At 35.0% G+C, this 27,850-nt stretch overlaps 1 protein-coding gene across 6 annotated transcripts; it reads left to right on the top strand.

Annotated features, from left to right (window-relative positions):
• The first annotated feature begins 3,554 nt into the window (after positions 1-3,554).
• LOC143348162 (solute carrier family 35 member F3) lies at positions 3,555-27,297 on the top strand. Of its 6 annotated transcripts, none has more exons than XM_076778075.1 (11): positions 3,555-4,833; positions 6,936-7,084; positions 9,661-9,902; positions 11,462-11,611; positions 12,210-12,557; positions 12,632-12,760; positions 14,777-14,966; positions 15,074-15,163; positions 15,243-15,372; positions 21,580-21,971; positions 22,179-27,297. In XM_076778075.1, the coding sequence occupies exons 2-10, from the start codon at positions 6,949-6,951 to the stop codon at positions 21,965-21,967; spliced, it is 1,803 nt and encodes a 600-aa protein (XP_076634190.1). In that variant the 5' UTR covers positions 3,555-4,833; positions 6,936-6,948; the 3' UTR covers positions 21,968-21,971; positions 22,179-27,297. The 6 variants fall into 6 exon arrangements, with proteins under 6 accessions (XP_076634190.1, XP_076634191.1, XP_076634192.1 ...); XM_076778076.1 differs by having other exon boundaries at positions 24,315-27,297; XM_076778077.1 differs by having other exon boundaries at positions 26,545-26,663.
• The last annotated feature ends 553 nt before the right edge of the window (positions 27,298-27,850 follow it).

Here is a 27,850-nt window from a genome sequence, read left to right on the forward strand (position 1 = left end):
CAGCGGTGATCGAAGCGAGAAACGAGAGAACGAATCGAGTGAAGCTACTTGTTAAATAATTACTTGGCATACGGAGACGCGTACAATGGTCGTCGAAGCTTAAGTCTAGTTTAATTGTACCAAGCAATTGTTTTGTTTAAAAAGAGGGGTGAAGCTAAATTCTGGGAGACGCGACGCGACGCGATGCTGAACCGTGCAGCAGATCTTCGGATCGAATCAACACTACCCTTGGTAGATTGATTTCTATTTCTAGAAATCGATCTATCATTGGCAGGCGACTAGATCTTTCGGACAAACTGGACGGCCGATCACATGTTTCGTTCTACGAAACAGTGGTGATCGAAGCGAGAAACGAGGAAACGAATGAACGAGAAGCTAGGTGGTAAACAATTGCGTGGCACATACGCGGATACACTAGAGACTTAAAATTAACGTCGAAATTTGAGCTAGCAGATTCGGAACTAAAATTCTGAAGATAGGAGAAAACGAGACTCCTATTTTCTACATTAGTGGTACCAAGCAATTATCTCTTTTAAGAAGGGATGAAGCTAAATCGTGGGATACGCGACGCGATGCTAAACCGTGCAGCAGATCTTAGGATCGAATCTACTGCCCTTGATATCTCGAGCTACCAAGGGAAGGCGATTATATCTTTTGGACCAACTACACGGCCGATCACTTGCTTTCTACATTAAAGCAGTGGTGATCGAAACGGGAAACGAGAGTACGAGAGAAAGTGAAGCTACTTGGTCAATAATTACTTGGTAGGGCGCGGCAACACGGACAATAGAGAAATCTTCGACGTTAATTTTAATATTCGCGACGAAGCTTAAGACTAATGTACTTGGAATTAAAGGTCCCTCGTCGGATGAATCCCTCTGTGGTTGAATCCCTTGGTAGTTGAATCCCTCGATGATTGAATCCCTTGATGGTTGAATCCCTCGGCGGTTGTAGCGTCCTCCCTCGATGTCCTTGGAATTGATCTACAATAGATCTGACCTGAAACAAAAACTACTACTTGTGTTAGTATCATATTAAGGAAAATTTAATAAATCCTAACCAATCCATCTGTGACTCGACAAATGGAGAAATAATTTGTTCAGCTGATGTATCGAACAAGTTAAGAAATTCTGAAATATTCCTACACAGAATAAATGTTACTCGATGGGTAGACCTACCTAAAGAAATGTACAAAATTAACACCTGATAAGGAAGTGAAAATATTAATAAATTAAACAATGTCAGTCAAAATATATTAAATACGCTCAGTCCAAACGACAGAACAATTTCACAAATAAAGTCAAAATAAAAATTCGGATTAATTGATAGACGATGCTTGTGAACTTAGCTGACCAGTAAAAATATTCTACGAAATTAGGAATATCTTGCCAAGTCAGTTTCAACTAATACCACAAGTAATGAAATCGACAAAGCAATTTCGCAAACAAAATCGAGATAAAAATTCAGATTAATCGACAAAGACAGATACCAGTTCAGGAAAGAATTGGAAACAGAAACAGTAAATGATCGAAGGAAATACCCCATAGAGAATCATTTTCTTTCAGAATCCTATATGGTCAACGTAACGCAATAATTGCCGAAATAATAGAAGAACCAGTTAATAGAATATCTCATTGTATGTTGAAATGGTGGAAATATTCATAGTAACGAAACGAAAACCGATAAATTCAACAAACCCAATTTTTCATCAAACGGTAGTCAAAAATAAACGAGCAAGCTTCAAATCAGAAACATAAGAGAAAGAGAGGGGATATTTAAACAAGACTCACCACTGGTCAACAACTGATCAGTATCGGTCATCGTATGCTCACCACTGGTCAGCTGGTCAGCACTGGTCAGTAGTGGTCAGCTCTGGTCAGCCCTGGTCCCCCTGGTCCCTCCTGGTCGCCACTGGTCAGCCTAGGATGATCCCGGGATACCCACCGAGCCAGGAAGTCCGCCACCCTTGGACCCCCCCGCGAGAGTGAGGCATGTGAGCCTCCACACGAGCCTTTAATGTAGTGACGGAGGAGTGGGGAGAGCACAGCGCGTGTCAGCCATCTCAACCCGTCCGGTGGACAAATAATTACGCGAAAAATTATTATTTACGCATACTGATGGGCCCTTTCATTATTCATATACCACATATTGTTAAGAATTGTTTAAATTATTGCGTTGGAATGTTAAACAATGCTAAGGTTTATTTATAATTGTTTAATTCCCACCATCGTCGAGTACGTACTCTGTATGGAGTTTACATGCAGCGATTGGTATTCTTGTAAAAAATTATTTTAATATTTGTTAAGATTTCGTATCGCACAAATCAATGATTAATACCATTACCATCGCGACATCGCGTTTTACGGGCAAAAAGACAGATTTCTCTTGCATCGCGAACGTCACTTAGGGGCAATCTTTCTAGTTCCTCGAGGTATGTGGACCACCGCAAGATCGAGTTCAACCTATCGGAAGGTAGCATCCTCTCGAACGAAAGTGCATATCGCTTTCAGCATGTATTATGACGTGATGCATGATGAGGGCCACGATAACAATCGAACGTAGGACCACAGACCAGGTATACGAGTATTTGTTGATAGAGGCAAAAATTTCAAATCGTTCTGGAAAAATTATTTGCAGTTGCGGAGGTCAATTACAATCATTTTTGGTGAATACACATACCTCCGAAATCCTACCCAATTTCGAGAAAAAAATTCGAGTAGGTGCTATCATTTTTCGGCGAAATTAAAAAATTTCAAATCGTTCTAAAAAAATTATTTTTGGTTCCAAGGGTCAATTACAATCATTTTTGGTCATTACACATACCCCCAAAATCCTGCTCAGTTTCGAGAAAAAAATTCCTTACCGAAAATCTAATTTCTGGCCAGAAATGTCTGCCCGAATTTTCATGCGGATCTTTAAAACGTCATAACTTCTGAACGGATTGGACGATTTTAATGTTTCAAAAAGCAAACTACGCGTATTTTGGCGGAGAATATGTACAAATCGCAAAAATATTCGAAAAGTTGGTCCTTGACCCCGCAAAATGAGAAAAACCCCATAAAAATGGTCCAATTTTCAAACAGCCATAACTCCTACAATAGTGAATATATTTCAATGAAACTTTTTTCTGAAGTAGAGCTCATGGGTACCTACAAAAAAGTATTAGACAACTTTTCTGTAGGGTGTCAAACAAAATTACTAAAAATGAAAAACGAATTTTTAAGAAAAATCGACAGGGTAGGTGCCTAAATTTTTCGACGAAAAAAAAAAATTTCAAATCGTTCTGAAAAAATTATTGTCGGTTGCGGGGGTCAATTACAATCATTTTTGGTGAATAGACATACCCCCGAAATCCTACCTACTTTCTATCGTTGAAGATAACGAACTATTCCACGACAAACTTGGGCGTTTTAGCACCAGAGGGTTTGAGGTCGAAAAATAAGCGCCATCTATCGTTGAAAATAACGAACTATTCCACCCCAACTTGGACGGCTCTCTCGACTCCTACGAGGCAGTTCGAAATTACTTCGGTTAGCTTCGAAGAATCGAGAAAGAGAGCATGCGTCAGTTTGCCTTTGTCGACTTTCCGAAACTCTACGAGCTCACGTACGCGTGATCTGACATAGTGTGAATAGTGCACCTGGTGCTCAATCTGGCACCTCTGGTTGGTATGGCAGTCAGATTGGGCCACAAAAGTCCATAAGGCGAAAGGTCTGTCCGTACACCTCGTCTGTGCTCGTATATCTCGTCTGCGATTATAATAATTAAAAATATTTGTCGATCGTACATACTTGCGGCACAATAAACTTGGGTAGCCTGTTGTAAATGGCGGTATAATCCACTAAATAGCAATGCAACGTTTTTAATTATAAAGCTAAGCTTGGACAAAATTTATTGCATAGACCAGTATATATAATCTCGAGTTAATGTATAATACGCTTAATGCGATGTAAAATTATGCGTCTGTACAAAGAAAAGCAGAAATTATGGATTTCGTGTTGCTGTGCCGGAGAGCAGAATTTGGCGTTGTCTTGTAACATCAGTAATAGGAATTATTTCTTAACAAACTTGGGCATTTCGCCGTTGAGGGCATAGCTTTTAGAAATAAAATTAATTGATGAATAGAAATACTAGATTTAAATTCTGCTAAATTCGATCTTGCATGTTTCTATTGCAATTATATGTATAAAATAATAAATAGGGAATATAAGTTAATAAACGAACAACTAAGTTGGTACAGTTCGGATACAATATAATTTTTAGCATGTTTAGTTGAAATATTTAAGATTAAATTGATATATTGAACGGGTTTTCTAAACCGTATCGGAAGAAGTAGAATGCGAACGAAGCGCAGACGCAACTAGGATGTTTCGAACGGTGATAGTACAAAGTTTACTGGTAATCAATGGCGTAACGTAATATGCATACGTTAAATTACTGGAAGATTATTAGTGCAACTGTGCCAAATTTACGGAAACAATGAGATTCGAAAGTTAAAGTTGTATTTTGGTTCGACCAAATAGCCTGACAGTTCAAAATGCCCGTTAACACGTAACAACAATCGTATAGTTTGTTTATTTCAAAGAGTGATAGCTGTGCTAACTAATAGCGGGATACAAATGCTACCCTAGCATAATTACCTTAACTACCTGTCCATTGTTAACTACATTATTAGATTCCGTTAATAGGGTAAAGGGTAAATAATCATATGATGTATCTACAATAAAATTTAAGTGACAGTGCATGTATAGAATAAGTAATTTAGTGCATTGTCAATGATGTATACATCGAATTTAAAACGCGACGTGATCTTTGGCGAAAAATATAAAAAAGGTAAGTCAGTGTTGATAGAATAAACTTATCCATAAATTATCAAATATTTACTTAATTCGCATAATATTATTTATGTATTTTGTTATAACGATACACGTAAATGTAACATGGTTTATTGCAATATGAACATAATATACATGTTAAAATTATTATAGTTACGATACAATGTAAAAAGCTTTCAACAAGATATGGCATCGGCTTATTATGCTCAAATTATGATCAATACACAATGGAAGAAAAATTATACGAAAGACAAGTCCTATATCTTCGTTCTACCAATCGCAGTCAATTTTTTCTTATAGAATCTTGTCGAAAACAAAGTATAAGGGTCACAGCCTTTTATTTCAGTCTGCGTACATAAAAGTTAATATCTAAATTAATTGTGCAAATGTAACTGCTATATAATTTTAGAATATAATGAGAAATATAAAAAAGCAAGTAATAGAATGTTTAAATGTTAATGGTAGAATATTTGGGCAAACTCTGGATTAAAATAATATTTTAACGTAAAATGTAAAATATCTCAGACAGTGCAGTGTTTTTAATGGTCATGACTTAACATTTTTATACACAGTGTGATGAGAGAAACCAATTTATATGAAAAAAACCTTTTCTCTTAATAATTTGTTCGATACAGAACTAATTCAAATGTGACCATTAATAAAAGGCTTTCAAATATCAAAAGGCTTTTAGTGTTTTACTGTGCAACGGGTCAGTATGTTAAAAATATCTTGAATTGTTTATTAACAAAAGTTTTAAATGGTTTTGATCAAATTGTGCACATTATAGAAAACATATGATTATAAGTCGAATTAATATTAGAAAATAGATATTGATACTATTCTGAGTAAGAAGTATTTAATGGTCAAGTGGAATAATTTGCTAATGCTTTATATTGATGCATAATTCTTATACATATAGACCCACCAGAAACAAAACACTTAATTATTTCCATTGTTTCTGATGGTACAAGAAAATATTTTAGACATGATTTGACTAGTTATCGTCATTCCAGTATATTCAATTTATTTCAGTTTATTTTCACTTGTTGCACAAACATATAATCCTTCAAACGCGATCACGTATCGCGTGTTTTGTAATCGTGTTTTGCAATTTTTGCTAATTTTCATAGAGCATGTTATTATTGCGTTCATTTCGTTTTTATATTCTTTTTATCAACCTTATACCCTATGTCAATTTTAGATAAAAAATAAAATTTATTCGTTTGAATAGAAAAGTTACAAAATCGTCCGCGATTAGAAGTTTAATAAAAACAAAAAAGGTTATACTACTACTTATGTATATTTCTTTCAAGATTGGATTCTCCCATTGTTACTAGATTTATACGTTCAGCATGATAATATAGTATCGTTCTTCCATGAGAAGAAGGCACAGCGTGTTTTCATCCCCACTCTTGCCTGCAATCCGCTGATTGGCTGTTACCGATCTTCGTCACTGTTTTCGACCAATAGCTGTGAGTCAGCAGACTGCAACAGGAGTGGGGATTGCAAACATGTTGTGCCTTCTTCTCGTGGAAGAACGGTACTAGAGAATCTAGTCTCACTTCTCATACGACTTCGTTGAATTAGTTGGAAATACACATTTTTAGATCATGTTTAACCCCTTCCCGTACTTTAACGAGTCTGACTCGTGACGAGGATTTTGGCCCAAATACGAATGTCACGAGCCAGACTCGCGAACAGAAAGTCGTACCAAACGTGAACATCATGAGCTCTCGATTCTTACAATCTCTGTTACAAAGCAGTTTAGTATTAATCTGGTCTGTTTACCGCGCGTTGACGCCTATCGTTTGGGCCTGGATTTCGTCCAGCTAAATGGGCACGGTAAGGGGTTAACTGTGTTGTCTTATTTTTTGCTGAATCCGCTATAAAGACATTTAAATCGCGCCATGTTTCTTTTTCGAAACCAGACAAACGATGCCATAAGTATTTTTTGGTATCGTTCGAAGTAAATGAAAATAATTAGGTGTTCTAGTCTTGGTAGGGCAGCCTGTATGTTACAAGCTTCTTGCACAATTTACCATAGAGATAAGTTGAAATTTTTTGCGAGTACCTTGACAACAAATATTACATATTTCAAAGAACAAACTTAAGTATGGGTAGCAGAGGAATCCGAGACATTCCCACAATATTTCATCCTCAACAAACTGATGCTTCAACTATTCTTGGTGACAATCAGCAGAACCATGGTTCTCGAAGTAATACCGGCCAAATTACTCATGACAATCCCGGTAAGCATATATCAATATACAATATTTACGAATACGTTATGACAAACTATGTGTAATAATTTACAGTAGAATGTTGATTAACTGTTTTACGCATTTATGACTGCACTTTTTCGTATAAAAACATTTATCTAACGCTGATATTTTTGTGAAAATTAAACTAAGCGCTATAGTTTATAAGAGGCTTGGACTATACATTTAATAAAAGATGTAGTTCGCAATAATGCATGCCGACCGATGGTTAATCTACGACTGCGTGAAACCTGAGTCAACAAATGTTATTTAAACTATAATTAATTGTAAGAATTTAGCCTTTTTTTTTTTGACAAATACAACGTTCTTGCTACAAATACTTGACGGTATTTTAGGAGTAAGAAATGTGATTAAACACTGTTCCTATTTTGGTAGTGCACTTTATTCTAAAGTTGTAGGTGACCCATGGCGTAAGAAGGATAGGGGGACCAACTCTATCCCTACTCCTGCGGTTTTAAGTAAAAACTTCTGACACAGGGTGTTTTACCGTTTGGTGCAAGTTTTAAAATCATGTTTAACTTTGGATATGTCGTAGTCTTTGTCGATACTGAAATATCTCAAAGGATTTTTCAACATTTTGAAAATTGTTGAAGTTACAAACGTGTAAAGTTTAATACTACGTTTGTTCGAAAAATTATATACAAATAAATCTTGAAAATGGTGAAAAACAATTTTTATTTGCTAGTTACATCCTTCGCTAGTTGAGCAGTTATAATTTTTTGAAGAAAGATAGCACTCAACTTTACATGTCCGTAACTACATCATATTCAAAGTTGAACTAAATTTGAAAACTCACTTCAAAAGGTGTTCGATTTCGCGTGAAATAACCTAATATATGTATAGATCTTAGTATTTCCAGTAGACTTCGCGAATGTTTAAGTAGTTATTTATTTTTCAACGCGAACACTGCTATGTAACACATTCACTGCCAAATCGAAAACCCTTATATACCAGTTTTCATTTAGATTGAAAAACGCCTTCGTATTTTGGCTACGTTTTTACGCTTTGGGACTACTGTGCCCCGTCTGGGCGACCTTTACGTCCGTTAGGATGTAGCAGTGGTCACGGATGAGATCTAATCCAAGTGTGATCGACTACGAGCGCCCCCTCGAGCCTACAAACATTGAGGGTGCGGTCAAGACATCGACCTTCCCCAAGGTCCATCTAATCTGGACCTTACCGACTGCTGTGAGGGGACATCTAACACTTACAAAGCACAACGTCATGGTGGAGCGACGGATCTTACTGACCTTTACATTCTTTGCAACACAGCCCAACTGAGCTACAAAGGCATCCTTGGCTTCTATGCTGATAATGAAGTACAGAACTGTGACGTTATCTCCCGTACTCGCCACCAGAGGGATCGCTTTCTCGCAAGCGCTTGACTGACCCCTCCGTTCCTATATATACGCTCTTCGACTAAATACCCACTATCCCGTCGCCTAAGGCAGGGCCTGCTAGGAAACCTTACCGTGATGAGTCCATTAGCAGGCCTGGGACAAAACGCCCCCTCTCCCTTACGATCTTTTTCTCACTTCCTCCATCTGCAGAAGCAGTGCCACAGGGGGTCCCCCCATCTCACCCTCAAATCGATGACCAGGCGGTCTTTGATAATTGGGGCCACCACACCCCATCTTTATGTGACTGTCCTTGGTCAAAACTTCCTACAACTTGTGGCTGTCCAAGCTTTTACCGTAGACTTCCAATTCCGGGGATCTTCAAGATGATTCCAACGCTCTCTTCACATGTACCTTCGCAATTCTAAGTTTAGGTTCGATTCCCTCAAGTTGATTTGCGGTCCTTAAAGGGTGGTGTGCAGTCTCCATCAGTCGGGGGACGGCGAAGGGCGCCATTGGGTGTGCTATTTGCGAATATATGGACGGTGCAATTTGTCCACGACTACTGCAGTTTGTGTGGTCCAATTCACGTTTAAAAGATGACGTCCGCTACTATTTGCAGGTTCTTCTTAAAATGTGGTGGCACCAATTGTTTGCGTTAGCAAGCTTTTTATTTGCATTCAGTCTAATAGACCTGGAGGCAAACTGTCTTCAAACCTTCTCCAACTGGACGTACATTATTGCTGCCAGGGCACTTCATCTCGTGTTCCACGTACTGGAGAATTCTTCCCTCATCCCTTTCTTCTGTGAAAGTTGAATTAGTTCGTCTAATAAGTCCCGTTGGGAGTTGGGAGAACCAGGTGTCAGGATCCCGTATCCTTATTGTTAGTGATACCTACGTGTAGGATCTCATCCAATCTGTAGTTATATTTCATATAAATTGTAGAATGCCGCATCATACAAATAAAATTGGTAATAGAAAATTAATACTTGAATATGTGGTTTTGCTTATTTCACATCAACCCTTTATCCAAATTTAAACTCTTGTATCGAGTTACTTTGACAGCATTCTTTGCATTTGTGAATATTGAACATTAGCTATTTTGATCTTGGTGTTTATTGTAGTACGAAATAATATTTTTATTCCCAGAATAATGATAAGTTTCTTTTTTCAGTTCTAAAAATAAATACTTGATATTGTTTATTTAGGTTGTGAGCAACAGCAAGGGTGCAGCGTCATTGTTGGCTGCGGTGATTCCGCGCCGAGTTGTCGTCCTATAGAGACAAGCGGAAGTGGAGTCGCTGCTGAGGGAACTGGTGGTAATCCAGGGCATAATACGGGCCAAACACAAGTTCAATCTCATATGACCACGCCACCAGTTACTTACCAACGAAGGCCTAATTCTTTATCCGCTTGTTACGCATCGTGTTGTGCTGAATCTGCAAAAAAGGTTCATTAAATCTAAACAATACTTATGTAGCACAGAAATGTGGAATAGACAATAGTAAGGATAAATTATAATTTATTATAAGTTTCTTTTGAAGAATTAGTATTATTTTTTTTTTAGGAAAAAAAACATCTGTTCTATATATTCAGCGTTAAAAGATGACGAGTTGTGTAGTTGGTGGAACAAATATGGCGGTCTATGTAAATTTGTTTTTAGTGCTTTATTTAACGATATTCATGATGCAAACTACCGAACTGCCTTTACAAGATATCAATTGTTACGACATTTTATTCGTCTTCGAACATTCAGATCCTTTAAGTTTCAATGCCCAACAAATATTCTTTCAAGTAGATTCTCAATCTGTAGCATTCTCTAGTCAAAAGTGCCACCGTTTTAGTAACCAAAAATTTTTACGAGACCGTTATATTTATTTCACACGAGTATGCCTAAACAGTGACTTTTATTAATGCTCGCAGATTGTGCTATTCGATGAATTATTGCGCGTTTTCATTGACTGTAACAGTGTTTTTGTATTTATTGTTTTGTAATGTAATAAAGTATTCGTTATAGTTAGTAGAAACATGAATTTTATTTATTTATTGTATACAATTTGTTACATAATAAACGAGAAACCAAATAATGGAAAAATTTTACGTCGCTAAAATGTTTGGACGGTTAACGTAATTGGACAATTAATATTACATATTGATTTAATAAATACATATTATTTTGTATCTCTTTTTGATGATTTCATGGTGCATTTACTGGGTTTGGAGGAGAATGACGTTGTCTGACTACAGTAAATCTTGGATAACTGAGAGAAACACAGGACGGAAGTGTTTCAGTTATAAAAGCACGATTAATTTTCAGTTCCCGGAAGGACACAAGCCGAGTTACGGCACGTCGTTAACTACAAGCTGTTCAATCGCCATCAATTCGAATAATTCCCTCTCTTTTACCTTCTCGATACATACAACAGGGTGCACCAAATGAAGCGTTACAAGCTATTTTATCAGAATTTAATAAAGATATCTACTTCATTTTTTTTTAAATTAAACGATTCAGAGGGACCAATTTTTTAGTTCCTTATATTCTCCTGAGTAAAATGAGACCAAACATAACACGTAACAGATAATAAAAAAACATTGTTTTTCATTATCAGATCCGATCAATTATAAAAATAAGTTATTTATTATTATATAACAATAATATTCTATAAATATTTCTTCATCACTTTATTTTCAAATGTTTTACTAAAATGTATGCATCGAAGCAATTTAAAGGTAAAAATATACTTTTGAATTTTCCGTAGCTGCCCTCTATTTTTCGAAAATCTTGGAAACAATTCACATAGTGCAATGAACATTGATATTTAGTAATTAATACTTAAGAAGAAGAAAAACCAAATCTATTTTTTATTGCTTTACACAATCGAATTGTTTAAACTTTTAATGCGCATACAACGTGTTTGTCTGTGTGTATATGTTGTAGTGTAAACATTCTAATTGGGAGTATAATACGCCTTATTTATTCTCTTTCACGCGGACTTATTATTATTGCAGATATACTTCGGTGTATGTGTTACGATATGTGTCACAGCAAGTTGGGTCGGTGCAACGCATTGTATCAAATATTTATATTTTCACAAACTGGAAGATCCAACCTACCCATCGCCATCGAATTCATCTGTCACAGGATTGCGCCATCAACATGTAAGTTTATTTTATTTTCAGTTTACTTTGAATAAAAGTGCAATCTGAAACGATTTATTAAATATTCGTATTTAATAAATACAAGAGACCCCGCTACATTATATTACGGTTACATTGCTGATTCTATTCGAAACATTTCATTACAAAATTCGGGCGAAAAATTGAAATTATTCGATTTGTCAGTTCATAGATTAAGATTTTTATTTTACATACCATCGATGCTTATTCAATTCTATACATTTATTATGAAACCAGCTTAATTTTTACTTCGGGATTACACATCTTCAAAATTATAGTATTCTTCAACATGGCGTCATCGAAACGTTTCGTAATTTACTATGTGCAAATATTATCCAAATTGTATCGTGTTTGGTCTTATTTTAATTAAAAAATAATGACAGGAATATATTAAAACAAATTTTATTCAAAAAAAGAAACAAAAAAGTGTAACGGTACTTATATTGGGACACCCTGTATATGTAAATATTATAAATTCTTCGTCAGTTTAGTTGATTTTTATATTCAATTATGCCAGATAAGCGATAATATAGTTTTAGATTAACGTTACTTTAATTGTACTATTTTTAAATCTTTTCAGACGGTTCCATACAATGCCCCATTCTTTACAACTTGGTTTTGCACAAATTGGGAAATTCTATACTTTCCAATTTACTTTCTCTGCCAAGCTGCAAGAATTAAATGTAATACCCCATCTGAAATAATCGCAGAGAATTTACGAGGATTTCGCGATAAAGGCTTCACCGGTGGCCGTTTTTTGATCAGATGTAGTCTTTTTTGCGGACTATGGGTGATCACAAACTACATGTATATTTATTCGCTCAGGATATTGCTAGCTACCGATGTAATGGCACTTTTCGCGACAAACGTGTCATGTGTCTATTTGTTATCGTGGGTAATACTTCACGAACAGTTCGTTGGCGTAAGGGTCAGTAGTATTTCACCGTAACAGTTATAATTTTGGCAATTACGTTTATAACAAGATGGACAAATACGTTGCAGATAGTAGCTGTAATTTTATGCAATACTGGAATTGCACTGTTAGCGTACATGGACGGAATAACTGGAAGCCCGACTTTGGGAGGCGTTGTTCTGGCAACATCAGCAGCAGCCGGTTCTGCGGTTTATAAGGTAAAAAATAATCTTGAAATTATTTCATAAAGCGCTGAACACTCTTCACTGGCGATGCATGACAAGCAGGAGCTCGGGCTTGAGCCGTCAAGAAAATTGGGGCATAATTTAGTCGAATGGGAGATTCTAGAGGCCAAAATAAGACGAAAATCAAGAATACCAATTTGTTGATGGAGGCTTCGTTAAAAAGTTATTAACAATTAAATTTAAAAACTACAAATCGTTCTGGAATAATTATTTTCGGTTGCGGGGGTCAATTACAATCATTTTTGGTGAATAGACATACCCTTGAAATCCTACCCACTTTTGAGAAAAAAATTCGAGAAGGCACTGAAATTATTAGACAAAATTAAAAAATTTCAAATCATACTAAAAAAATTATTTTCGGTTGCATGGGTCAATTACAATCATTTTTGGTCATTACACATAACCCCGAAATCCTACGCATTTTCGAGAAAAAAATTGTTTACCGAAAATATAATTTTTGGCTAAAAATGTCTGCCTGAATTTTCATGGGAATTTTTAAAACGTCATAACTTCTGAACGGATTGGACGATTTTAATGTTTAAAAAAGCAAACTACGCGTATTTTGGCGGAGAATATGTACAAATCGCAAAAATATTTGAAAAGTTGGTCCTTGACCCCGCAAAATGAGAAAAACCCCATAAAAATGGTCCAATTTTCAAACAGCCATATTTCCCGCAATTGTGAATATATTTCAATGAAACTTTTTTCTGAAGTAAAGCTCATGGATACCTACAGAAAAGTATTAGACAACTTTTCTGTAGGGCGTCAAACAAAATTACTAAAAATGAAAAACGAATTTTTAAGAACAATCGACAGGGGGTGGTAGATGCCCAAATTTTTCGACGAAAAGAAAAATTTTTAATTAGTTTTGAAAAAATTATTTTCGGTTGCGGGGGTCAATTACAATCATTTTTGGTGAATAGACATACCCCTGAAATCCTATCTACTTTCTAGAAAAAAATTCAGTATTGGCGGAACTTTAAACGTTAATAACTTTTAAACGAAGCCTCAACCAACAAATTACTATTCTTGATTTTCGTTTTAGTTTGCCCTCTAGAATCGCTCCTTAAATTTTTAACATATAAATGCCGTTTTCTTGATGGCCCGAGCCCGAGTTTCGCCGCCTTTTCGTGCCGCTGTACAATTACGACTCTGGCACTTCAGAATAATAGTAATTTCGTAATCTATATTAATAAACATTCAAATGACAACTATAAGCCGGCTTGAATAATAATAAATACTTTTTACTATTGTTCGTGAGAACGAATGGATCGCGACCTTTTCGCGGTTCATTTTCAAGTTTCTTCCTCGAAGCTAGTAGATTATATGCGATCGTTAACCCTTTGCACTACGAATTTTATTTCAATTTTGTTACCAGCAGCTCTCAACGCTTTTAAGTGTTTTGTTTAAAATTCACGTTAATTAAAATGTACCGCAATTTAAACGAACAGAGGAACAAACAAATTCAATTAAATATCTGTTTTATTTACACTATTGTTGTGTCTTGTAATTTTCAAGTGTACGATATCTCTTTGGTTTGGAATTGAATATCGAATCACACTCGACGTAGAAGTGGAAAGGGTTAAAAGAAAATGACCTTGGTAATGTAAATGAAAGTCGATTTTGCCAAGACACGACATTTTTATAGATCCTCTATACGCATACGTCGTAGTACTAGTATTATACGGTTAAACTAGTGTTCCATTGACGTTTTAAATTAAACTGCACAATTTCTAACGACCATTAACCAGTTAACTGTGTCGCTCCGCGTTGAAAGTGCGAATTTCTGTGTGTCACGAAAATCGATCGATGACGAGTATAGTCGTCAAGCACAAAGCGTCGCTGTTAAAATATCGCATGAAAAAGATAGGTTTATTTTATAAAACTCGTCGTGACAAAAAATCCTGGCATTCCTCCATGACGAGTATACTCGTCAAACACAGTTAACTGGTTAAACGATATGAAATAGCTAATGTAATGTTAAACCAGGTGCTGTTTAAGAAAGTTATAGGAGAAACAACATTTGGCCAAATGTCTTTATTCTTTTCTCTAATCGGATTGTGCAATGCGGCGTTATTGTGGCCGATTTGTTTGGCTCTGTACTTTTCGGGTGCGGAGAGCGTACACTGGGGACGGTTACCATGGACAGCATTAATTTTAGCGAGTGTTCTTCATCTAGGTTAGCATCTCTGTCTCCTGATATTAGTTTCTTATATATATATATATCCCGAATAAGAAACCAAATTTCTAGACATTACAATGTTATTTTATTATCTCGCTTGACAGTTGCAAATATGCTTGGTAACTTCAGTATCGCTCTGACATATGACTTGTTCATTACGCTGGGATTAATCACAGCTGTACCCGTGTCCGCTGGTATGGTAAAGATTTAAAGATCTCCCTTACATTACCGTTATCGTCATTCGATGATCGATCGACGTTATTTGCGTTTCAGCATTGGATGTTGTTTTATATGGAGCCCACTTTATGGGCATGAAATTGGCAGGGATGATCTTTATAGCGGTCGGCTTCTTTCTGGTGATGTTCCCGGATAATTGGCCCGACTATATAACCAGACTACTTCGGTATGCAATTTAAAAGTTATTTTCTAAACATAATTTGTGGTATGTTCACTAACTCGAAACTCATCTCTTTCTTAGTCTTTAGTTCTGTAGTAATTTTTGCTAACGTTTTTTCCTATAACTTTTTCACATACACGTAACACCGAAACGTATTTCGTTCATGTGTATACGTATACGCATAAAGTGGGGCACTTACGCAGGCTATCCGAATAACATGTACATTTTTAGAGACGCAAACAAATGTTTCACGTACAAAATGTTTTGATTTCGATACGAACATTAAGCCCTTTTCTCGTTAAAAATCGCACTTTCAGCAACTCCTTAAGATAATTAAGTTTTTTCCCTATGTAGATAGTATATATTTTCTTATGTTGCAACAGAGAGCTTTAAAACGATTGAAGATGCTATTTTACGACAAAGAAAATGTATATACAGGGTGTTCGGCCACCCTTGGGAAAAATTTTAAGTCGAAAATCAAGAATACTAATTTGTTGATGGAAGCTTCGTTAAAAAGTTATTAACGTTTAAAGTTCCGACTGTATTGAATTTTTTTCTAGAAACTGGGTAGGATTTCGGGGGTAGGTCTATTAACCAAAAATTATTATAATTGACCCTAGCAAGCAAAAATAATTTTTTTAGTACGATTTGAAATTTTTTAATTTTGTCGAAAAATTTCACACCTTCTCGAATTTTTTTCTCGACAATGAGTAAGAATTCGAGGGTATGATTAATGACCAAAATTGATTATAATTGTCCCTAGCAGGCAAAAATAATTTTTTTAGAACGATTTGAAATTATTTAATTTTATCGAAAAATTTCACACATTCTCGAATTTTTTTCTCGAAACTGCGTAGGATTTCGGGGGTAGGTCTATTAACCAAAAATTATTGTAATTGATCCCTGCAACTGAAAATAATTTTTCCAGAACGATTTGAAATTTTTTAATTTAATTTTTTAATAACTTTTTAACGAAGCCTCAATCAACAAATAGGTATCCTTGATTTTTGTCTTATTCTGGCTTCTAGAATTTTCCATTAAAATTTTTCCCAGGGGTGGCCGAACACCCTGTATACATATACATATATGTATATCAATTTTCATATGTATATTTGAATACTCATCTTACGAGTCTCTGTTTAATTATAAATAAAGAATAATGTCGATCTACTGGCAAATAGTTACCGACCTTAAAACGATCTAAACAGTTCAGCTTAAAAGAGAAAACGCGACAACAAACAATATTTCCTACGAAGACGAACAACCTGTACTTAAAACATCTTTCTGTATCGATAAAAATACATGTGCTATTCAAGTAGCCAGTTCGAAATGTCTTTCAAATATGCGGGATGTTTGCTTTAACGAGAATATCTAGAATATTATCTACTGCTTTCGAAGATACGTTATGTTTTTTTTTTCGTAAACTATATATCGCTACGTGAATAAAAATTATACTGTTTAAAATCTTGTAAAATATAACCCAAAACAAATTTCTTTACTTACGAGATTATTGCCCTTTTAAAGCGAACGAACAACTTTTGCGATTCTTTTTTAAATCATTCGACAGAAACAGAGGTATTCTAGACGTTCAGGGTAAATCAAATACCCTATGTATAACGTATTTCGTAATGGGTAGTACAACTATGAAAAGTAGTGACTCTATACGAAAAAAGAAATAGAAAGTGTCGGATAAAATTTATGAAATTCGTCTAGTACACGTGCGGTTAATTATAATTCTACTAAATGGACTTTATCGTGGCTTATCTTCTGTCAGCCCAACACAGCTTAACGTAATTTCTTATTTTGTATCGTTATACAGGGTGGTTCGGCCACCCCTGGGAAAAATTTTAATGGGAGATTCTAGAGGCCAAAATAAGACGAAAATCAAGAATATAAATTTGTTGATTAAGGCTTTATTAAAAAGTTATTAACGTTTAAAGTTGCGCCTGTGAGACGGCAACCTGCGTACAGCTATGTGCGCGTGATAGTGGTTCTCACTCAGCATGAGAAACTCTACTTACTGACGTATCGACAGTCTTACAGCTTTGTGAGTGAGAACCACTGTCACGCGTACGCAGCTGTTCGCAGATTGCCGTTCTACAGGCGGAACTTCAAACGCTAATAACTTTTTAATAAAGCCTCAATCAACAAATTGGTATTCTTGATTTTCGTCTTATTTTGGCCTCTAGAATCTCTCATTAAAATTTTTCCCAGGGTTGGCCGAACACTCTGTATACATAGTTGTACCTTGCAGTAATCGAGAGTATACGAATGTAATTATTGCGTTAAGTACATGTCAACATCTGAGATTAAAAAATTTGTTTCAGAACGATATCTTGTACGAACAAATTTTATTTTATATTTTCTACTTACGTACACTCTTTCGTATAAAGTCGTTACTTTATCGATCATTATGTGTGTTACTTATTCCGAACATCGTACGCCTACACGCACAGGATGTTTATATACACATATACAATTTTACATTTATATATTCCTCCTTTTCACTTTTGCAAGATTATTAAAATATCATTTATTTCGTTTTGCACCAAATTAGAGAATAGCATATAGTTCAATAATGTAGCATACGCTTGACACACAAAATTGCTTATAGACCTATTTGTACATTATTTTACCTTTCGTCTTCTCGGTTGCCTCGAAACCCATAAAAGTTCACTCTATAAACAACTGATTGCGAAACAATTTTAACACTTAATCATGTATTTGTTCATGTCCATGGTACGCATAAAGTTATTGACGCTTGCAATGCTCGTCGGTGACACGATAATTTAATTATGAATTTAATCTTGCCGAGTCGATGAGTTTACGAACAATGCGATCGTAACGTCCAAATAAAATTTTTCCTTTTTTTTTTACAATATGTCGTATCAACATACGTCTGTAGGCGATTTATTGTGGGTAAACTAGAAAACTATAGGAATGAGATAATCGATGTATTAATTAGATTCACGTTACAGCTTAATCGAATTTAAAAATGACTATGTGACTAGCGTTGGAACATTTCTGATTTGATAGCGTTCGAATAATTCAGTGCTCTTTCTTTTCTTGGTAAATTCGCGATGGTCGAAGCAACGATCATCAAATAATTTCGAATTAGATGTAACTTCGTAATTATTTTACCGATTAGAAATATTTATGTCCTTTTTTGGATACTTTCGGTTTCCTTTTTAGCGAGTTTCAGCAATTTATCGCGCTAGAGCTCGCCGTTCTCTGATCTCTAGTGTTCGTTACTGTAAAATGTTAGCGACTAGGAGTGCGCTGGTACCCGATTTTGGTAATTAAACGCTGGTAATTTGGACGGTGACCGATCCACAAAGGGTCACGGAAGATTCGAACGATGACATATTTGTAATTAAAATAGACACAAATTTTTACATGTTTCCCGATACACGATACGTACGAGAAATTTCAAAGTATCGACTATTCTGTACGATCTGTGTTCGTTTCAATTATAAACATATCATCGTTCGAATAATTTCGGGATCTGTCTGAGCTCGAGGTTGTTCGATGGCCTAAATCGTGAACCAGCACACCACAAACGACAATACGTCGCAGTTTGTCGACCTTATATTTCATTTTTTCTGCGTAGAAGACGTTCGAAGCAGTTTTGTAGAAATTTTCTTTTGGCATTTACAGGTACTTCGTTTGTGTTCTTTAAATTGACAAAATTAAAAAGCAGCACTGATATTGTTTTACAGGATGCCCGGAATATGCAAGAGGTTTAAAGTGTAGAGATTTAAAATGAATACCATAGATAAGTGACGATAAGAAAGATAATGATTTTATAAAAATGGAACTTAAGTTCGAAAATAACGAATTTGTAAGATGATAAAGTTACACGTTGTCAGACTTACAGTTATTTATACAGTATGTTACAATGTATTTTGTTTGTGTTTATTTTGAAAAATTTATACAGTACTTGCATAACGAACCTGTCGATGGCCTATATTTTTCGACGGCGTTTTAAAATTAAGCGCATATCGTTCAGTTCATCAAAATATTTTCTTCATGCTGTAAAATCTCTGTAATGCTTCCTTTAAACATAACTCGCTGCGAAACAACTAGCTTGAGGTTATTTTGAAATTGTTGACTTTTCGGTACGTGACGGCCCCAATGTATGACGCTGTGAAAAAGAACAAAAAATAATAATAAATGTTTACTTGTTTTTAATAAAAAGTATTTCTGTTACTTTCAGGTTCCAATGTTTAATGTTTTATCATTCTCGAGCTGTTCTATGCAGCGTGAAATAGAAATGCCTAATTCTTCATTGTACATTACATCCACGAAAAAAACCCGTTATTTTACTTTGAAAAGTTTTATATTCAGCAAGCTCGCGTTTGTTCTTTCGAAAATACGGAAAATCTTTTACGTTAATTTTAGGTACAAAGATATTCAACAATTTCAAGTTAAAGGGGACACCTTATATATTGTCAAGTCCTTTGATACAGTTAGTATTGTTCTAGGTTAGAAAATTACTACGATGGGCGAAATCCACGTACTTCCAACTTTTTCGAAGACTTCGATCCTAAGACTTCTAATTTCTGTTCCACTCGATTCTCTACCGAAATAGGGACCTTACGTGAAGGTTGTTGTAATTTAAATACGTTCAGCCATTTTCTCTTCATATGTACGAGGAAGATGTCACCATTAGAGGCAATATAAAATGTAGCAGTTACTTCTGACTTTCCTTTAACGTGGTAGAATCAAATAATTTTAATGGTATTCAAATAATTTACGTTTTATTAAGTAATTCCCAACCTCGATCGATGATTACATTAATCTATTGCTCTAGAATCAACGAACGTAACATCTCCAATAGATTCATCTATTCACATTGTTGATAAAATAATATTTTATTAATTACACGTGGCCACGCTACGGAAGTTAAATTTGTTGTATTATGCTTATTCTTTTGTTTGAAATCTATTATCAATTAACAATAATGCTGAGCTTCAGAATATATCGTGAAACTGTTTACGCAATTGACAGAAGTATTTGTCGTTATTGAAATTTATAATATATTTTAGTAAAGTATATCAATACTCTAAAATGAATTCTTTTGTAAATAACAAACAAGGTCGCATGAATTATCTTTTTGTTGTATCAGTTTTATATCTGTGTGTTTATGCAATAAAACTCGCTTAATTATCAAACGCCTCGATCCCTCTCTATTAATTAACAAGCATGTAATTCCTTATTTTTTATCAGACTTTAATCATTCATTCGCGATTTCATCTTGTATTTCTTTCTGAAATGCGTTCCTTATTAATTACACTTTCGTTTAAAATTATGCAACTGATGTTAATAGATCGAAGATCGATGCAACGTTATAAATGATTGCACAATATGTTGCTAGCGAAACGAGGAGTGAATCGCGAAAGAAAACTTGCTTGTTGATAATAGATTGTGAGATGGCGTCGAACGATGTAGTCGCTCAATGACGAACTACTACTTTAAAATTCATTATTTTCTTTTCAACATTCCATCCCACGCATTTAATTGTCTATTTACTCGACGCAAAATTTTTATGAACTCGAATTATAACGATCATTTGCAATGTCACTGAGTTATATTGTTGAGCACTCGATTAAATGCGATCGAGAGTCTCCTATAATTCGCCGAACATCGAACTAATATGTCCCGTGTTTTTACGAGTGGAATAAATAACATTCTAAACACAGGTCATATTAATTTGATGTTCGGTAAACGTGATTATAGGAAAACCTCCATTGCATTTAATCCAGTGTCGCGGAGTGTATTTTTTTAACATAACAATTTACGTATAACACTACCGAGAGTCTTTAAAATTATGCGATAAAATACATCGTGTAAAATTGATTTCGGTATTTCAAAAACAAAGAAAAAAAAAGAAAAGTAAATATCGCATAAATAAGTATCAAAAGCTACCGGTGCATGTAATTTAAGGTTGAACTTTCACACCGAATTTTGCAATCATCATGTATATATTTTGAAACAGTGATCGTGTAAAGAACAAAACGACATACGAGTAACGGTATAAGAGGCGTTTATACTTCCCCTTAATAACGTGTAACAGTTGAATAAAATAAATCTGAAAAAAAAAAAAAATATGATAAAACAATATACACCAAGACGCCATCGAGAGAAGTCGCACGCAGGTCCTTGTGGAAAGTAACCGAAATACTGATGAAAGCCTGGAATTAATATACGCAGTACCACGGACACCCAACATCGCAGAACAGTTGTTAGAAGCCAATGTTCGTCGCTGCAACAACCGCAATACCGGCTACGAAGTTATGGCGTGTCGTCGGTTCATGGTGATGGACAAATGCTACTGCCAATTAACAGCAATAACAGCAGTCAAAATAACAGTGACGAATCGGCTAGCGGAGTGCCAGCGACTGCTACCTCAAAGCTGACGCATTGGCATAGCGCCTCGTCCCAACAGAACAACACGGATTCTGAAACCCTACCTCGTCGCATCCTTACTTCCATTTCAACCACGATCTCGACCCCGATCTCAACTTCAATCTTGACCTCGACCTCAAACACGACGAAAAATCATCAACGTTCCCATCATCTTGGCCTCCAGCGTCAATAACAAGGTATGACAGTACTAAAGATGCAGATTCGCGGTTCTCGCGTTCTTGCAACCAACAGACCCTAGACTTGGAAACTTCCGTTCTTATTGGAAATGTAATCGCCCATTCATTTCTAACGCATTATTCCTAGAAAATTACGCGATCAGACATGTTTCTTAAAACATATTTACGCGAAGGTAGAATTAACATTAGAGTTAAACTGTTTCACAGGGGACGACGGCACACAAATCGGTCGCAATTCTGATCGAATGACGCTTTCGCATATACGATTGCGGGCAGAGTTAAGTGGACGGATAAAGGAAATGAGTATAAATTAAATTTAACCAAAGTGGTATAATTATTATGGAATTATGTTTCGTATATTATATAGGGTGTTCGGTCACACCTGGGGAACAATTTTAATGGGAGATTCGTGAGGCCAAAATAAGAAGTAAATCAAGAATACTAATATGTTGATTGAGGCTTCGTTGAAGTTATTAAAAAAATTAAATTATAAAATTTCAAATCGTTCTGGAAAAATTATTTTCAGTAGCGGGGGTTAATTACAATCATTTTTCGTGAACAGACATACCCCCGAAATCCTACCCAGTTTCGAGAAAAAAATTCGAATAGGTAGTGAAATTTTTCGACGAAATTAAAAAATTACAAAACGTTTTAAAAAAATTATTTTCAGTTACAGGGGTCAATTACAATCATTTTTGGTGAATAGACATACCCCCGAAATCCTACGCGTTTTCGAGAAAAAAAATTCTTTACCGAAAATCCAATGTGAGGCCAGAAATGCTTCCCTGAAACATGCGAATCTTTAAAATGTCATAACTCCTGAACGGATTGAACGATTTTAATTTTCAAAAACGCAAACGACGCGTATTTAGATGAAGAATATGTAGAAATTGTAAAAATATTGGAAAAGTTGGTCCTTGAACCTGCAAAATGAGAAAAATCCCATAAAAATGGTTCAATTTTCAAATAGCCATAACTCCTACAATTGTGAATATATTTAAATGAAACTTTTTTCTCAAGTAGAGCTCATGGGTACCTACAAAAAAGTATTAGATAACTTTTCTATAGGGCGTCAAACAAAATTACTAGAAATGAAAAACTAATTTTTAAGAACAATCGACAGGGGTAGGTGCCTAAATTTTTCGACGAAAAAAAAAGTTTTTAATTAATTCTAAAAAAATTATATTCGATTGCGGGGGTCAATTACAAGCATTTTTGGTTAACAGACATACCCCCGAAATCCTACGCACTTTCGAGAAAAAAATTCCAATAGGTGGTCTTTGTCGACAAAATTAAAAAATTTCAAATCGTTCTGGAAAAATTATTTTTGATTGTAAGGATCAATAACAATCATTTTTGGTGAATAGACATACTCCCGAAATTCTACGCGTTTTCGAGAAAAAAATTACCGAAAATCAATGTCTGATCATACATCGATATGTTTCACTGAAATTTCACGTTTAAAAAATCATAACTTCTGGACGGATTGAAGGATTTTAATGATTCAAAATTCAAACAATGCGTATTAATGGAGCACTAAAGCCTCAGAAAAATGGGCTTAAAAAATACATTGGATGTAAGGTCTAAACGTTAATAACTTTTTAACGAAGCCTCGATCAACAAATTGGTATTCTTGATTTTCGTCGTATTTTGGCCTCTATAATATATAAAACTTAAGTGCGCAAGATTTGGGGGGTATGTCTATTCATCAAAAATTATTGTAATTGACCCCTGCAACCGAAAATAATTTTTCCAAAACGATTTGAAATTTTTTTTTCCGTCAAAACATTTCACACCTTCTCGAATTTTTTTCTCGAAAGTGGGTAGGATTTCGAGGGTATGTGTAATGACCAAAAATGATTGTAATTGACCCCTGCAACCGAAAATAATTTTTTTAGAACGATTTGATATTTTGGAATTTAATTGTTAAAAACTTTTTAACGAAGCTTCCATCAACAAATTGGTATTCTTGATTTTCGTCTTATTTTGGCCTCTAGAATCTCCCATTAAAATTTTTCCCAGGGGTGGCCGAACACCCTGTATACATATAACGCAACTAGTTTTGTTACTACGTTTTTTTTTACTACTTCTTTACCAAAATATAAAGTTTTGCTTCCGGTTTCTTAAACGAAACACACAATAGTTCACATCGGGAGCGAAAGTATCGAATACGGGGGAAAGAAAAATTAGCTAAAGTTAACTGTTACAAGCGTGAGCATTATTTTAAACGATACATTAAATGGCGACAGGCTCGAATTAAAGATTTTAAATAAGAACAATGTTATCGTTAGCTTGGAAGTAAGTTTAAAAATTAACCAAACAAGTATTGTATGCATTTTTCAGTCTCATTGTCAAATATACGTCTATGTATATGATTTGCCACAGCATCAGGAACCGTATGGTAGACTTTGAGTATCGTGAGTATCGTGTACAGTGCTTCTATACTGTAATAATGTTTGGATTCAACACTTTTGCTGTTTCAGAAATGAAATTCCCAACGTTCCGTTCAAAGAATTCCATTAATAAACACTAAATAACGACAGTATCGAAGAATCGATTATTATTTCACACGTCTCGTTCGAAACAATACGATTTTCGATTCAACGGTCTTTCGTGTACAACAAACAGTTTACAAGTAATTTAAGATCGTCAAGTCATATTAGTAAACATAAAATAATGGACAATTAGAAGTTATTTCATAGAATCTTAACTTTGAATTACTCATTTGTCGGAAGGTTGTATTTATGGCTATTATTTATAAATACTCGTTACATATTTATATTTGTCCTCATTAGTACGTACAATATGCCTGCGTTAAGGAATGACTCTGGAAATTCTGTAACCAATGTATTATAGTATCTATTTACCTGTAGTTGATTGATAAGTTAGTTAGTAATATTTAGTTCCTTAATGCAACGTTGTCCAGTGTATGAAACGCTCAGGTGCCTGCTTCCCCTTCTAACTTTTCTCTCGTGCAGTATACCTTTGTAGTTTAGAAAACCAGCAGACGCCCGCGCCCAACTATAGTACTGCCCCCGCCCCCTCTTCTTGCATTCAAATTTGGGACTAAAAAATTTCATATTAAGAGATTTTAACGAGCGTTAAAATGGAATTTCAATTGCACAGTTGCTGGCCAATGGTCGCTCGAATCGAAGAGACATATTGGCAGGAACGATTCAGACGCATGTATCCCTAATACATATTGATGCAAGAAGCGAAGCAGCCTTTTATTATATCCAACCGCGTCTTTGTACCACGGTAACGGCGGACAATGACGGGGATGACATTTGAGTCCCGGGATTCGACTTTGGACAGCGCTGCTTCAATGTGTCAAATACTTATTTGTCTTATACCTAATTCGTTACATGGAATGAAGCATCGTGACTAATGTCATGTCGCTCATTGTCAGTGTCTCACGCGACAGTTCTTGTTTCTAATTCAGTCCTTTCTCTGAAACGTACCTTGAAATTTGCGGACTATCTATAAATTATCGCGAGATCATCAACAAGCTAAATACAAATGTGTTAATAAGCCCTATCTTGCTTTGGTTTTAAAGTATTAATACTCGCCTGTCTTGTTTGGTAGTTTGTACCTATCCTATAATATGCAGGGTGTTCGGGGGAAATTTTAATGGGAGATTCTAGAGACAAAAATAAGACGAAAATCAAGAATACTTATTTGTTGATTGAGACTTTATTAAAAAGTTATTAACGTTTGAAGTTGCGTCTGTGAGACGGCAACCAGCAACCAGCTGCTGCACAGGCGTAATTTTAAACGTTAATAACTTTTTAACGAAGCCTTGATCAACAAATTGGCATTCTTGATTTTCGTCTTATTTTGGCCTCTAGAATCTTCCATTAAAATTTTTCCCATGGTTGGTCGAACACCCTCTATATTGACATTATCATAATAAACTAATGTGTACTGTAATTAAAAGATAAAGATGTATGTTTACTGTCTACATTGAACACTGTTTAGAGTGTGAACCATCTTCGCTTTCTTACTCATTTTCTCGTATAAAAAGATAGTCAAGGTTTAACTTAAAGATACGAAAATAAAAGATTCACTCTTTAAAATTAGCCGAGGAAGAGTATGTACAATTTCTTTTTGACGAAGCTACCATAGCTTCAAGTAAAATTGTTATGTTTAAGAATGTTATGACACGTATGTAAATTATATTCCAACCAGCTAATTAATGGTTGCGTCTCAAAGGCGAAGCTTCCGGTCACAAAATGGTCGATATTCGCATGAGAAATTTACATGGTCCGGCTTTTCCTCTCGTTTTTAAACATCGTAACATACAATGCTATTTACGGTGTGATACGAAAGTACAAGTACTGCATTTAGACACAGGAACTGTACGCGAGGTTTAAAACAGAAAATACTTGAAGCTATTTTTGTAGAAATTTCCTTTAATTCGTTATCTTTTAGAATCTTGCTCTTTATGGAATACTTCAGGAAATTTCTAAGATTTGGCTAATCGATATTAAAAATGTGAAACGATGTTATTACTTGCATGGATATTTAAAAACAAGTTTTAACATTATATAATTATTTTGAGATCTAATTGCAGATGGAGTAGAAGACATGGACACGGTGTATCAGGGGGAACCCAACGGGACGTGATCGATTATCGCACCGGTTACATAAAATCGCATCTCCGCTCGCCTTCAGGAAGAGTTCGGTGACTAGGCATTCTAACATTCGAATCACAGATCGAGGACGCTTGTCAAAGACATGATGCGTGGACTTTTGAAATGGTTGCATTCCAACATAAAAAGTGTCAAAAAAACATGAGCAAAACGGCATAAAAAGTGAAGAAACATGTCGAACTAAATTTGTAACTATAAACACAATCTTATCACACTTCTATAATTTTTCATTACTATATTTTTTAGATTTGTACGGAATTTGTTTTAATGAGAGAAATCGAAGGTTGCTGAAAAATGATTTAGTTTTTACTATAAAGCATAAGTTAAACATGCATTTACAACTAAACTGAACTAGCATTAGATAATTATTTTATTGCTTTTCACTTGGCAATTACCATTTACAAATATCAACCGATGTCTTTTGTATTTATTGATTATCAGATATCTTTGACACGTTATTTCCATTTTCTTTCAAAGTTTTTATTTGTATAAGATTATAAAAATGATAATACATTGTCCAATAAATATTTTAAGACTATTGTTGGAATAAATCTGAACCAAAGAAACACGTATTCGTATACTGAAATAAATCCTATACTTTTTCTGATAAATGTTAAACATATCTTGAGCTAATTAATTGCTATAAAAATTATGTTCTGTATTCATCAATATAAGTTTACAATAGTATTAGTCTTAATAGTAGTGTATAACATTTTTATTGATTTGTATAGTTATTTGAAATGATGAAAAGTATGTTTTTCCACTTATACATTTTTCATACTAATTTCCGAATATACATTAGAAAATGAAATATGTAAGATGCACCAAGTAAATAAAATTTATGGAAACTTGTATTAGATTTCTGTGACTTTTGTTTTGTTCATATTATAAAAATATGAAGACTTCTTATTGAAGAATGCTACTAGCGTGCACGATACTAGCAAAGAGTGGACTCTCATTTCAATTTATTAATTTTCGATCTTAAAGTATTTTGATTTTGAAAAATCGTATTAATAATGTACATATGTACGCTCATACACAGGAATAATACAAGAAAATTTCTTTTTTTTCAATAGTTAAAATATGATCAAGGGGTCCTGAAACGTGTATGTATTTCTGTATGGTACCATTATGGTATTCATTATGGTACCACAGACGAGGTATACGTGTAGACCTTTCACCTTATGGACTTTCGTGGCCCAATCTGACTGCCATGCCAACCTGAAA

Source organism: Colletes latitarsis, chromosome 11 (genome assembly GCF_051014445.1).
Source record: "Colletes latitarsis isolate SP2378_abdomen chromosome 11, iyColLati1, whole genome shotgun sequence".
NCBI lineage: Eukaryota > Metazoa > Arthropoda > Insecta > Hymenoptera > Colletidae > Colletes > Colletes latitarsis.